The 15,679-nt window shown below is 34.7% G+C and overlaps 1 protein-coding gene across 3 annotated transcripts in view; it reads right to left on the bottom strand.

Moving 5' to 3' along the window:
* ZZZ3 (zinc finger ZZ-type containing 3) overlaps positions 1–15,679 on the bottom strand; it is a 99,074-nt gene that overhangs the window by 48,271 nt on the left and 35,124 nt on the right. For 2 of the 3 annotated variants that reach the window (XM_040627122.1, XM_040627124.1), the window contains exons 2-5: positions 12,960–13,094; positions 12,815–12,880; positions 11,193–11,346; positions 5,039–6,594 (exon numbers count right to left, since the gene is read on the bottom strand). In XM_040627122.1, the coding sequence (XP_040483056.1) occupies positions 5,039–6,543 (1,505 nt within the window). In that variant the 5' untranslated portion in view covers positions 6,544–6,594; positions 11,193–11,346; positions 12,815–12,880; positions 12,960–13,094. The remainder of the gene's footprint in view (positions 1–5,038; positions 6,595–11,192; positions 11,347–12,814; positions 12,881–12,959; positions 13,095–15,679) is intronic. The other variant, XM_040627123.1, reaches the window with a different exon arrangement.

The following is a 15,679-nucleotide window of genomic DNA, read 5'->3' as shown; positions in this document are numbered from 1 at the left end:
TCATGAGACATAATTCTAACAAGCTTGGTTATTTTGATTTCCAAGTTTAAAGAGAACCAAAAGCACTCAATTAGAAGGGAAGGCTGAGTTATCAGGGGAAGGTAGCATGATAGCACTAGTGACAACAAAATGAAAGTCAACAGAACTGAAGAAGAAAATTTAAGTCACAGAACTTCCAGAAGAACATAGAAAAGAAGCTAAGTTATCGGAACATAAAAAGCAGGAGTCCAAATCATTTAACATAAGCAAAAACAGAGATATTCCGGCAGTGATGGCAGGAAGTATCACTACATAACCTCTGCCAGGAAAAATGACCCTAAATGAAGAAAAAGTTAAATTATACTCGGGTACAAATACACTTGGATTACAACAGAGAATCACTTTTAGACATCATTCACTTCACTTGAAATAAAAGATGTTGACATTCAAAGGAAAAAACCAAGAGTTCACCGCACTGATTATTTTGGTCAATGGCATAATCCTCTTACAACCAAAAATTTTATACTAAGGACACTTATTTCCCTCTTCTCATTAAACTTTGTGCCAAACTACTGGGGCCATTCTGCCTGTTACACTCCACAGCCTTTTCCAATTAGTTGAGAAGGTACACCATGCATGAGTTTTCCCTAGTAACCTCTGACTTTAATATACTCAACTGCATTCTAAACATCCCCCAAAGTATTTTTTGCAAATTATCCAAATTATCTATTTAAATTCAAGCTATAGCAGTTTTATACCCCCAATTCGTACAGGGCAATTATTTTTCACAGACACACTAACACAATGTTCTTTAGAACAATGACCATGGAAACATTTCACCCAATGAATAGAACAGGTTACTTACCTATAATGCTAATTCTCTGACAGATAAAACCAGATAATCATGATTACAATTACAGAGCTTAAACTCGGACTAAAGAATTTTGAGAACCGAGTACCGAGTATCTGCTCCCTCAGATAACCAGGAGTAATTCCAACTATGAATTAGAATATCGGACCTCTATCTACCAGTAGTTCATCAGAATTTCAATAGGTTAACTTTAAAACCTTAATTATAAGTTAGGAAATGGGGACTGTATAATGCCACCTATGCTGTCTACTTCTGAGCTGTAGCACGTGTCATATGAGAAACTACAGGAAATCACTCTGTACCTTATGAAGCACAGTACAAATTTAACATTATTTTATCTAGGGCAGGATGACTCCTCTATTGCTTTCTAAGCAAAATCCATCCCTAGTCCTGGAGCCTTCTGGGCCCTTGAAAGAAACTTAGACAAACAGTAAAAGTAGTCTCACAGGAACTGAATTTACTACAAGACGTGATGAGTATTTTCTCTATGCAGCTTCTGAAACTGATGAAGATATCAAATGATTCACATAAGCATAGTATAAAAGGACATATCATAATTATTTAAAGTACATTAATGTTTTCAGAGAACCAAGTTTAAAAATACCATTCCTATAAATATTCTTTACTATGGCTTGAAAATTTCTTACCTAGAGACTATATGAGCAATACTCTTTTGATAAGCAGTAACTAGCTTATTCTAATACTTTCATTATCTAGAAACTTGAAAATTAGTATTAATAATCCTATCAATGAGTTAACGCTTCAGAAGACCTCAAGAATCAAAAAACTCTTAATCTGACTTTGTATCCTTTGCCTGTTTATGAAAAGTTATAAGATCTTTAAATGAAGCTATCCAAGGCCCTTCAAATAATTTACTTAAGTATTCTTATACAAAGAGAATTCAGAGAAAACTGACCAAATCACATTTTCTTTTACATATTTATTTTCTAGTGATTGCCTTGTGAATTAGGGGAAAAAGCTCCGAACATTAAAACCCATGACCTAGTATCTTCCATACCTACTCTCCCTAGAGCCAGAACTTCAAATCTGAGAGATCTGATTGAATCCTTCTGATTCAAAATCCACAAAAGGTCAATTCCCAAAGAGAAAAGGCAAATCACAGTTAAACACATGATTTCAGTCCGTCTGGCTACTTAGGCCAAAAAGAGAGTCACTAGGTATTATCTACCGCTTTAACAGAATCTTTCAACCTTGAAGACCAGAGTTTTTACATAAAATGTATTTCTTCTGATTCTCCATACACCACTCTTTAAGAAATCACATCTAATGAAATAATGCACACCTGAAATCTTGCCAGGAAAAAAAGATAATCTTCAGTTCCCCTTCTCCCTTGTTCCTAGTGGAATTCTCCATTTGGAAAAATAAATACATAAAAGCACACAATGGGTTTATGTGAATAAGAGGGATGGCATCTAGAGAGGAAACAGGGTTAAGCATCCAGAATGCCCACAACTCATTTCTCTGGCCCGATGGTCTAATTACCATGAATCAGGTCTAAGGCTAGGATTCTATATACAATATCTTTTCAAAAATTTACAAGTCATTAGATGACCCTATATGTAATACCCTTGCAAATAATACAGATAAATTATAGGCTAAATGGTAGGATAGACGGTTGCTGATTAAATAATCAATGTTAATTTAGAGCAGAGTTGCAACTGGAATGAAAAGAGCCATGTTCTCCCGGCTCCGGATAAAGAACTATGCCATGCTCAGTTTTCTGTCAATAACATATTTTTGAATCTGACCATCAGGAAGTATTCATTCCCTACTGGTAAAGATATTCATGTATAATCTAGGCAATGCCCAATTCCCAGTTTCAAAGGCAATTATCTGGAGCAATTTACTAGCATGAAGAGAATTAAGAAAGAAAAAAAAAATCTGATGGAGGTGTATGTGTACACCTGTGCGTGCAGGAGAATAATATTCCATCTACCCATTTATCTTTTTTTTTTCCCTTTATCCCAAGTGCATTTTCAAACCGAAAGAAATTAACTTGAGACTTCAAAGCACAAGACGGGTCTCATGATGCTATTTTTTACAATGACAATTTGGGTAAAAAAGCCAACATTACATCCAACCATCTCTTGGCTCTAAACAAAAAGCACAGGAATAAGGACTTTACTGAAAAGAGATTACATCTAACATGATCAAACATCCTCTCTCAATTTTCTTTAAATTATCTCTAACCAAGATGCTAACACCAAGATGCTCTAACTCTCCATCTCACTCTTCCCAATGTACGTCCGTCGGGGGAAAAAAAGTTTAAGTGAGGTGTCTAAAGGTGCTACCTTCAAAGGACTGGAAAAAGGCAAAAAAGCAAGGAGTGATTTCTTTTGCCCAAAGTCACCAAATGAGGCATTAAATTGAAAATACTGTCTTAATAAAGCACCTACTAACCAAATTCCAAAGGACTTTGTACATCCTGAGGAACCCATGAAACTATTGTTCTCAGTCTCAAAGGCTTAAGAATATGGAACATCACTCTTTAAATGTTATGGTCACTACCTTTAGACAACTGTTTTATACGTTTATCATCCCCGAGAATTATCATCAGGAGAGCTCTAACAAAAAAAGTAACATAATGAATTAATGGGAAAATATTTTCCATCAATATACCAGCTAAGCCTTAAGAGAGCATCTCTTTGCCAAAGAAACAATAAAAAGAAAAGAACAGAAATAATGAGTACCATTTTATAAAAATGCACACTTCTTGAGTTCTTGGTTTCTCTCTAACATATGCTCTACTTCTTTTGCCTGCAGATAAACAACTCTGTTTTTAAAAACTGATGCCTAATACTAATGGTAAGAACTCTATCTGAAATTGGAAAAAAACTTCACTTATTCATTTACTAAGTTTTCTACCTCAAATTGGACTTCAAATATTTCAAATACATAAAAATGCTAACCATTCTATAAAACAAATGAATAAAATGCTCAGATATAATGACCTTTCTACTAAGCCAAATATTAAAATATAATTTATCAAAAAAAGGAAAATTCAGAAAAGAAACATATGCTAAAAGGCCACCATATTACCATATATAAATCTGATCTATAATGTATGGCAAAAAATTATTATGGTCTACAACTAGGATTTGATACTTTGATCTGATACATACCAGAATCTGGCAATTGTCACAACAAGAACATTACAAAATTTTCTCAAATCAGTGTATAAAATCTGTGCTAGTAATTCAAAAGCTTACTTTGTAGGAGTAAAGGTAATTAACTCATATACGTCTTTCACTGTTGTTGATCATGGTATTCATGATAAGCACTGTTCACTGTTCATTAACGTTCCTTTCAGGATTATTCAGAGTTAGCTCCAATTCATTTGTGTTACTACCAAGAATACTTTAAAGCAAATCTAAGCAAAACTGTGATAAATTTGGGCGCTCTATTTTAAAAAGTACCTTCTTTACAAAGGTTAAGAAAATGACAGCATCTTAAGATAGCCTCCCCTTGTAATTTAGAATCAGGAGAGAGTTGTCTCAAATGCTTTATGTAAACTATACCAGAGACTAACTCGTGCTAATGTGCTAATTACAATATACAATTACTTGTCATAGTTTTTCAGTAATACCTATTTCTGCAAATCACGAAAGTCAAAGGCAATGCATAAAGTACATTTTTTTTAAATCAAAAGTTTTAACTGGAAATTAGATCAGTAACTAAGATAAAAGAGATTTATAGCCTGCCAGACTTCCCTTATCTATATGATGTCTAAGTACTCATTAATTGTTGTACACGGTCTGGAAGGCACAGACACTTCAACAAAGCTCTATAACTATAAATTCAAAGTGTATTGTGATAACTAAAGATGTTTCCATTTTACAAATTAACTGAAATGGCATAAAACTTATTAATAAACAAAAACACCATCAACCATGTTTCCACATGTCTTTTCTAATTGAGATGCGTGAAATCTCAAAACTAGAAAACCATATTGCCATTGAGAAGAATAATAAAGTTGAGTTTTAAAGTCTTTCTTTTTTGGAGTTTTTTTAAGAGTTGAGATAATCATTATGTTAAACCTAAAATTTCAGCTAAAGCATTAATCTTAGCTATAATAAAAATGCTATGAATAGACATTTATGAACAGATACTGAAAACGTGGGGAATAATAAACAAAGCAGAATTCATGGTTACCATATTTACACATACTCTTTGTTGTGTTTCAGTGCCACATGATCTGATTCAAAGTAATAAACATCAGGATCATCATCTTCTTCTTCTGTATTGTGCGGATTGGCACTCTCTTTGGCAGATGGCAAATGTCCAATATTAAGTCTTGCCTCTGAGGGTGGCTTACTTAGTCCTTCACTCCCATAATTTTCAGAGTCACAAAATACTCCTTTTTCATTCTGAGAAATTTCATCAGGATTTGTGGGAGATTCACTTATGTTATCACTAACAGTTGCATTTGTTTCATTGGGACTAAGATTATTCTCCTCAAATTGTCCATTTTCTCTGCAAGGAGAACTGTTTTTAGTGGGACTACCTCTGGTAGGGGCCGCCCTTCGTGGTGAAGTTCTCAGAGTATATCGATGTTCTTGAGGCTCTGATAAAGACATCATTTGAGCTGAAACACAGTCTAGAACAGAAGATGATTCTGGGTCTCCAGAGACTGGCATACTCTCAAGACTTGTGTCCAGGGCGTTACTGGTGTTTTCATTACACTGCTCTTTTGAGGCACTGCTATCTCCCACCACATCTACTTCCTCCTCAGAATCCCTTAAGGATGACTGAATTTCAGAAAAGGGGCCTGTAGCTGGCTCAGTAGTCAGCTGATTAACATGTTCCACAGGCAGGCAGGCAGTTACTATTTTGTGGTCCTCCAACTTGACCTGCACTTCTGAATTTGTGCAAGGCACGTTATGGTCTATATAACTGTCCTCCTTCCTACTATCAAGGAACATTGAAGTGTGGGTATCCGAATCCCCATTTTCAGCTACTGACTTTTCCTGCAACACATATGAACCAGTGCTATTTTGTTTAGTGTTCCCATCAGGCTGACAGTCATCACAGTTTATAACAGCTGAATCACTGTCATCAACACCATTGACAGCCAAATAGCCTGTGATTTCTTCAACTACTGCAGAATTAAGTGGCCCTTCCTCACTGACATTCACCTTTTTAATTTCCCTTTTCTCACAATCATCCAGTATAAGACATCGACAAGCTCGTTTAGTCCCTTGAAAATCTGCATCATTGTCCACTACTGTATTCCTCTGTTCTACTGACTCCTTGTCTGATTTTATAGGTGAATCTTCTTCTGAACTGTTTGGTGCTTCAGATCTAAGACAACGCTTAATTCTTTTTAAAACTGGTGAAACAGGTTCTGTTTGCCTTCTCTCACAATTTTCTACAGCCTGCCTTTCTACGTTATCTTTTTCTGAAGAAGAAAGTCCTCTTTTCCTAGGGCTTACCCATGATTCTCGAGTACTTTGCTGTTTTAAATCAGTAGTTCTTCCATTATTATTTCCTTTCTGAATCTGCACAGGCTCTGGTCTCTTCTTTGGTGATCTTGATCGTACTTGAGAATGAGAAGAGATTTCTTCAGGGTGAGCAATGCTACGATTCCTTAAAGTTCTACCACAAAAAGATTCATCCAAGCCGTTTAACCCCACTGTTGATCTTGTAACACGAGTAGATCGGGAAGCAGCCATACTATGGCAAGTCCCTACAATACGGTCATCATGATCCACTCATTGGGAAACCTTCAAAAATGTAAACAAAATAATGAGAAAAAGGTAATAGTTAATATACCTAAAACAAAAGCATAACGCTATTAACTTTTAAATCCAAGTATAGCCAATATTAATAAATTACATGATATAATTTATTTTATTAACATTTCTAAAAATGATATTAATAATAGCTAACAATTACATGACACTTAATATGTTCCGGGAATTGTTCTATATGCTTTACATACATTAACTCACTTAAGTCTCACAACAATTAAGATAGGTGCTATTATCATCCCTACTTTACAAATGAGGAGGCTGAGGTTATCTGTATTGTTTAAGTAATCTGTCCAAAGCCACACTCCTAAGTGGCAGGGCAGGGCTCTAGAAACCATGCCCTTAACCTGCCTTGCTGTGTATCTGCCTCTCAGATATACAGGCACAAAGGGCCCAGAAAAGATTTCCCTGAAAGACAGGATTTCATCTTCATTATTAAAATAATACCCTTGAATGTATACAGCAATTATCACAAAAACTATCCTAATCATATCTTATGTTTTCTCAAAACATTCCTGGGAGGTAAAGTGGTAGGCTCTGCTCTTTTTAATTCACTTTACTAAAATGAGTTTTTGGTCAAATCCTTCGGTAATAAACTATGTAACATCAAAAAATTTCAGTTGCAGATGGGGCGCCTGGGTGGCACAGCATTTGGGTGTCTGCCTTCGGCTCAGGGCGTGATCCCAGCGTTGTGGGATCAAGCCCCACATCAGGCTCCTCCGCTATGAGCCTGCTTCTTCCTCTCCCACTCCCCCTGCTTGTGTTCCCTCTCTCGCTGGCTGTCTCTATCTGTGTTAAATAAATAAATAAATCTTTAAAAAAAAAAAAATTTCAGTTGCAGAAGAGTTTTTGTAATCAAGCATATCAACAGATACCACAATCCTAGCTTGCAATAGCTAAAAGCAAAACAGAGCAAAACCAAATCTCCCTAGTCTTTAGAAGTACAGCCATAAACTAGCAAATGAAAGGAAGTATTCTGAAGAGGATGGAAGAAAAAGGAAAAGCAGCCCCCAAAGCAAATATTACATCTAAGAAATCAGGACTACATATATAACTCCATCCTCTCCTTTGAACTCCTGTGTATGTTTATGCCACAGTTTTAACACATGTTGGGAGATGAGCTGGTTTTCTGGTGTGGATGTTCAGTGTTTCTAAGATACAAATGCAAGGGAAATTGAAAAATGTCCTGATTGATCCATCTGGATAAACTCTGAGTGGTTATTATTTTCTAAAGATTCTCCCATAAAGCAGAAAAAAGGAGCTATTACCATTTCAAGTATCCATTCTTCTCTTCTTCTGTTTAGCTTTCACAAGATAATTTGCCACTCCACTGCTTAACTTCCAAATGGGGTGTAGGATGGATAGAGAAAAAGGCCAACAATGGCGGTAGTAGGTAAGTTCATAGTACCCTGTCACTTCCCTTTGCCATGCCTTCCCACGGTCTCCTTCTCATATAAACCCTCCAAATGCCATTCTACCCCTTCCCCTGCAAACCAAATATAATCTCTCCTTTGCCTCAACTAGAAGTGTCTAACAGTAGAGAGGTTATGAAGAACTACAGAAGCCATAGCAACATGCTGCCACAAACAAAAAAAAGAAACATTAAAGGGAACTGTCTTCCTGTTTCTGCCTGCTGACAACTGAATTTAAGTTTCCTAAAAAATATGTAAGTTTATTGAGTTTAGTTTTGTTTCAGAGTAAGGCATACTTTTCAATTTTTAATTAACAATTTTTGAAAATCTTACAAGACTCACAAAACCATCCCTGGGATCAGAGTATGATAATTTGTTTAGAGAATTCTACAGCCACCTCATGAACAACAAGTACAAGACACCAATCAGAACTTAGAAATACATTTCACATAGTTAACTTTTACTATTTTGGGATTCACTAGAGGGATGTGACATGTAATTCTCTTCTGCTTAAATCTTGTCATGAAGATTACAGTTTATTTTAAATCACGGGCAATAAATACTGAATGTCCCATAAATACCCATTTTTAATTACAAAAAATTTAAGTTAAATTTCAAATGATATTTCAAAAAAGCACAAACTAAAGAATATTAAAATCACTTTATTTGTTTTGTATACCCAAATCTGGAACTCGCAAATCTGAAGGTTACTGATTTTTAAATATTAATTACCTATGCAAATACATAAAAGAAACATAATTTTAAACTTTACTTACAAAATCTAATGCCAATATATTTAATGCTAATTTAATTATATTCATAATTTGTTATTCAAAAAATGATTATATTCATAATTTATGTCTCGAAAATAAAACTGGCAATAGTAATATTTTATAAACACACAAAAACTCTTTACTTTTTAAAATGTGATGCCAATTAAGGGCATATAAACCTCAAGGATTCCAGTAACAGGCACCCCTAGCCCTTCTTTTCTTTCCATACCAATCTAAATGAAAGCAAAATCTCTGCCTTGTCATTCTACATAACAGATAAAATTATAAAACACCACCCATAATGAGGGCCTATTTCTTCACTATTCCAATGATCCAAACACTGATTAATATGAAAGATGAAACCTCTTTTTGTTTCCTCTGATCCCTAAAAAGCATTTTTATTCCATTCATCAACCACAATAAAGTCCGTTTTAGTACAGTTCTCAAATCCTGTGCTACTGAACCATCTTTAAAGCGCACCTGTTTTATACAAGGACACTTTTGGTACCTCAAACTCTCGCAACTCAAGAGCCAGCATTATGGCATCTCTTGGAAGCTCACTGGAAATGCACAATATCAGGCCCTGCCCCAGACCTACCAGTTAATCAGATTCCCAGTTGATTTATATGTCTATCAGGATTTGAGAAGCACTGACTTAGACTGCTACATCCAGACAGTATTCTTTTAAAATAATATAGTCATCAGGTTCAAACTAAATTAGACCTATTTATAATATAACCTTTAATTCCTTACTTGATTCTAGTAATAAAAATTTATAAATAAAGTCATGATTACTTTGGCTAAAGTAGTACCAAAGAGAGGACTCAATCTCTTGACTGACATTAACATATTGCATGTACTTAAAGTAATAAATTGGTAAAAATTCTTCCTCTGATATTGCTTTCTTCTAACCTTTTTCTTCATCTTTTCTATTTTGAATAGGCATACATAAAGGCACGTACTTTCTACAGTTATCCAACAGAGTGCAAATTTCAGTTACCAAAAAGGAGCTAAAACTGTCCTGATTATCTCAACCAAGTCTCAATGTTGTTTTGCCATGCTTAGCTAAGTGTTATAGACTAAAGTAGCTGTCTTCCTCATTTTAGCTGAATACAGTTACTCAAGAAATTCAGCAAAGAGCTTTAGAGCACAAAATTATATTCCTGCTAAAAATTAAATTACTAAGGGAAGAGAAAGGAACTTATTTACAAACTAAGTATCTCAGAAAATACCCTTGCTACTTAATTTCAACCTGTCAATTCACATTAAGCCCCAAATCCTACCTATAATTCTAATATCTCACCCATGCTGTTGAACTATCCTCCCCCAAATCTAAATCTACTTTTACTTCAAATCTAACTGTAGGATTCTGAAACAGTATCATAAATGTCTAGCCCCTGTGATCCCATCTGCAGAATTGCATCAATATGAACTAAAAGGAATAATAATCCTTAAACTAAAATAGTCCACCTTATGAAACACTACTCTAGCTATCACCTTTACTTATGCGAAAGAAATCTCAGAAACATTTTTCAAAGATAATGCCTAAAACCTTTTGCTCCACTATAATTACTAAAGTAGTATGGTTTATTTTGGGAATTGAGGGACTGGCAATCGTCCATTAACATCAACGTTCTAGCCGATATTTATTATCACAATATTTAATTTTATTAATTGAACAATTTTAAGGAAACTAGTCATGATACCATATCAAACCAAAGTGAAAAGCAAAAAGAGCAAGAGCAACTGGAAAGTGTAACCAATATGATTCTTCTACCTAGAACATAAACATGAGTTGCTTAGTAACGGTTCAGACTATCCTTGTCATACAATTCTTTTAAGACAAATTTCTTCAGTTGAGCACTTACCACTATCAGGTTAAAAGCAGGAGAGTGAAATGTGGGGACCCACCTATGCAATCCAACTTAAAGTTCTTAATATTCGTGTTTTGAAGCTATGAATTCTATTATGTACTGCCTTATATAAAGGGATCTCTTCTTTCTTCCCCCATTAAGAGAGACAGATATATGATAGATAGGTAACACAGATACATAGACAGAAAGCTGAATGAATATATACTTTAAAAGAAAATTGGGGAGAAGTAGAAAAGGAATTTCATAATGGCCCTTGAATCAAAAATACCCAGGGTGTCAAAGACAGGTATAATGCTCTAGAGATTCCAAAGTACTTAGTCACTTCATTTATACCCCTGTTGGGAAGAGTAGGAAAATATTTCATCCCTAACCCATTCCCTATAGCTCCATACTCTTATGAACTACCAGCCAGACTGCACAATATGCCATGCAGAAGTACAGAATAAGTCAACCCTCCCACAAAAAATAACAAACTACAGTTGTCTTCACCACTGCAAAACTAAATAACTTACCTGTACAACCAAAGATCTATCATTGTGGAAATATTATCTCTTTTCCTTATATCCTGAAGGAGCTGGAGCTATGATCTAGAATAGAGCTTAAGCATCAGGGTTTCAGACTCTCAGCTTCAGCCATGGAGAATACTAGAACCTCTTAAATTCCTTTCTTTAAAATAAAATAAGAAAAAAAAATTAAAGAAACAAATTAACCTATGCTAACAGATTTATCCCTTCTATAAGAGGAAACAGCAGATAACAGAATTATCTATTCACAGTAACATCTTTGATACTTCTTAGTAACTCTGTAGCCTCAGAGATACCAAGAAACTAGAAAAGAATTTTTAAAAACCAACACAAACAAACCGAAAAGACCTTGAAATATACTGAATCCTCATAACAACTCATTATTAGTTTGCATCAAAATGTGACTCCATTCTTCTCTATAGTCTATGGACAATATTTTTTTGAGGTGACCCAAAGACTGCCTTTGATAAAATTTCTGATACACAATTTATAATCTCTTACTCTTATTCTGGACGCCGTCCCAAAATTTGGCCTTCAAGTATTCAAAACTAGGGACTGAACAACAAAAATAATTTAAGTTATGCACACCAAAGAATCAACTAAGTCTTCAAATATCTGTATGATAAGCCAAATGATTACTAAAATGCCTTAGCACTCTATCATGAAGAAAAATTTCTACTATTTTTGGTGTATGGATTTTCAACTAGGACAAACAGTACGGATTTTCTGCTTTTAGTGCCCAATTGGCCAGATATTTTAATTAATCTAAGTATACTACATTTCTTTGATAGTCTCATTAATTAAGAGTTTTACTTTATAATAATGTATATATGATATCCTTCTCAGAGAATCTGGCTAAATGGTTACCGTAAGGGCCCATTTGGAAACAAGGAGGAACACCAGGAAAAAGACTAGTGATGTTTATGATGCAGACTGTCATTTTATTATAAACATGAAAGTAAATATTCTAAAAGTAGATATTCTAAAAGATTTTCACAGTGAAGGATTACAACTTTAAAACTGACGCAGTTAACAAACCTTGTAAACTAGAGTTACTGCCTAGTAAAAATAAAAAGATTACAGTTTAGTCAGCTAGGAGATCAGTACTCATATCTAATATCAAGAGATGCAACCTCTCCCAAATATGGCCTGTAAATTCTTGAAAAATACAAGGTAGGAAAATTGTCTAAATGAAATCATTTAATACTACATTAAGAAATATTCTAAATTAACGTAAGGAAGGTGGCACAGTGTAAAAATGATCCCACAAAAAGTAACCCTTGCCTTGAAAATTCATTCATCTTACAACAAAGATTCCAACTGCCAACTCCTTAATACCCAACCTCGAAAGCCTTTCATAAACATGGCAAAACATTACAATCTATTATAGTATGTGGAGGGGGTGGCAAACATCAGGGGCAGAGGATCCACAATTTAAGATGTGTCTCTGTGTACACATGGACATGCCCATTCTAGACTTTATTCCAGTTCCAGTCAGCCACCCTCTACCCACTGTGGATTGGGTTTACTATAGGAACCTCATTCATTATGATATTTACCAGGCAAGGATATCTGTTAACTCTCATTTTCACAGAAGAACTGATACTTACAGCTGAGTTCTACCAGTATTAAGATAGACAGGATCACCCAGATGTGTTTCTTAAAAGCCTGATACACTGAAAAAGAAACTTCAGTCAATTACTTCTACTAACTAAAACCCACTTGGCCTTAATTAAGTTTACATTTTTTTCTTACCTTTTTAAAAGTGTTTTTCGCCTAGTATTTGATTCCCAAGCGTCTGTATTTATCTGTCATCACTGTTAATGTCCATGTTACATTGAGACTTCAGGTATTAATTATTTACATGGATGTACTAGCACAACTTGATATCTGTGAAGGGAAACCACAATATAGTCACTATGGATGTGTTACTGTTTACAGATATGTGGACAAAAGTGATATTTCTAAACACTTAGATAACACACTGCATTCTCTACTAACCTGCACAAGTAATTCCTTGTATTAGGCTACAAAATATGTGCTCTCTTCAATAGACTAAGATGATTTGCTAACACTCTTACAAATGCTTCTCAGAGTACCCACATAAAATGTTTCAAAATTTAATTCTAAATTAAAATTCTGACAAATTTGAGAGCTCCACAGATTCCTTTTCTGACTACCAATGTATACATAGCTCATTTTTGATTGCTCGGGCATTAATGGAAAAGTATTTTGTGTGCTTGTGTTTCACAATAATATTAGGAAATAAACCTACAATGGTTAAAAATGCAGTAAAAAATATCATGACTTTCTCTTAAATGTGACTTTAAAACATTCCATGTCTTTTAAAGTAATGATTGTGTCTTGTTTAGATTATCCCTCTCTGAATAATTTGTGAACATTATTTTGGCAGTAAAAAGAAAAATGTGATGAAATAAATCAAGATGTAGCTATCCAAACGTTCCCTAAAAGTAAGCTTCTTAAAAATATAACAGGGTTATAGATTACAAGTCTGAGAAACACATCAATGTGCTTATAATCATGACAAAAAGCAATATATAAAACTTTAAGTCATTTCAACCTAAAAGTTTATTAGTAGAAAAACATGAGCTACCAAAAAACTCACTCATATGTATCACAGAAACCTCTGAATGGCATTCTAAAATGATTTACCATTGTGTGCCATTCCAAATTCCTATATGATAAAAAGAAAAAGCAAAAGATCTACAAAGAATCTACACAGATAGCCAGAGTGCCTGGGTGGCTCAGCTGATTGGGTGTCCAACTCTTGATTTTGTGAGGTCAAGTCCCAAGATGGGCTTCATGCTGGGCGTGGAGACTGTTTGGAATTCTCTTTCTCCCTCTCCCTCTGCCCCTCTGGTACTTGATGGGACACACGAGCATTCTCTCTCAAAAATGGAAAAAGGGAGGGAGGGAGGGAAGGAGGCAGCAAGGAAGGAAGCTAGGTAGATGAAGATAGCCTCACACCTGGTTTGCGAATAAAATTTGATACTGGAGATGCCAACCTGCCAGATCTTACCAGTGAAAAGTTTCATTATAATAGAGTAGAAACTAATATAATGTTATGTCAATTATGTTTCAATTAAAAAAAAAGAGAGTAAGACAACAGAATAGTGTTTAAGAAACACTGATATCTATCATCAAGCACTTAAAACAAGTCTGTTCATTTGTTTACTAATGTTAAACAATGTCATAAAAAATTAACACTATTAGTGTAAACACTAACATCATAAGTATTTCCAAATTTAAAAGTTGCTATAAATTCTCTTGTAACAAGCAAACTAAACTAGCCAAAATTCTTATCTTCCTTACACCCCATTCTTTGTTTCCTTCACTATACATTTCAAATGGAGCAGATAAACTACTTTGATTTGTGACAGCTACAGTAATTTTTTATTTGAAATATTTAACTATAGTAACTTACAGAAATTTTTAAAACTTAGCTATTTTGTCTTTTAAAAGCATACAAAATGGAAAACAAACCATTTAAATCCTATTTTGAAGGGCTTCGTATTTATTCCTTGCTACAGAACTTTGCTTGTTTTCACATACTAATAAAATCAACGGACTATTCAAGAATTCCAAAGGCAAATCCAAAACCAATCTTGACTGAAAAGAATTACTTTTCCTACTATTTGCAGTCTAACACTGGTGCTACTGTGCTAAATAGATTACAGGATCTAAGATTCATGGCACATATGAAATCACTTCAAAAGACTACAGAAAATCCCACTAGAAAATATTACCAGTTCTACTGATAAAACAAAGTTATAAGCTATACAACTTACTATAAAAGTAAAACTGTGGCGTCTAAACTAAATGCAACCTAAATTATAATACACTGAAACTTTTTTTCAGTTTTATAGAACCTTGGAAAAAATTCAAAACAAAAGTTATATATAGATTCATACTAGTACCCAATTCTTCAGTTGTTATAAGTGAAAATATTGATTGTGCATTATACCCTGTCTTTAAATGATTTTAAAAGAAACAAAGACATTCAAAGACAGCTGTAAAAAGCATTAAGATAATGGTCAGGGACAGAAACACCTTTGCTATGCAATTAAACTTATCACACTCAATTGCTACAGAGAACTAAACCAAATATTTGGTACAAAGTATAAAAAAGAAGAGCACACTTTCCTGGCTCCCTAAGTTGTTTGGAACCACAGTTTCAGTGTCTTGGATGCCTTCAAAAGATTTTAGAGATAAGCCTACATTTCACAGTCAAAAGAAAGGTAGCAGAAGAATCAGGTTTGATAGGAGGAGACAGAAACATGACTCCCGGGGCACCTGGGTGGCTCAGTCGTGCCTTCGGCTCTGGTCATGATCCCAGCGTTCTGGGATCGAGCCTGCATCAGGCTCCCTGCTCAGCGGGAAGCGTGCTTCTCCCTCTCCCCCTCCCCCTCCTTGTGTTACCTCTCTCACTGCCTGTCAAATAAATAAAAATAAAA

This window comes from Ursus maritimus, unplaced genomic scaffold (genome assembly GCF_017311325.1).
Source record: "Ursus maritimus isolate PB19 unplaced genomic scaffold, ASM1731132v1 scaffold_12, whole genome shotgun sequence".
Classification (NCBI taxonomy): Eukaryota; Metazoa; Chordata; class Mammalia; order Carnivora; family Ursidae; genus Ursus; species Ursus maritimus.
The sequence above is the reverse complement of the archived record's forward strand: the minus strand, read 5'-3'. Positions and strand labels throughout refer to the sequence as shown.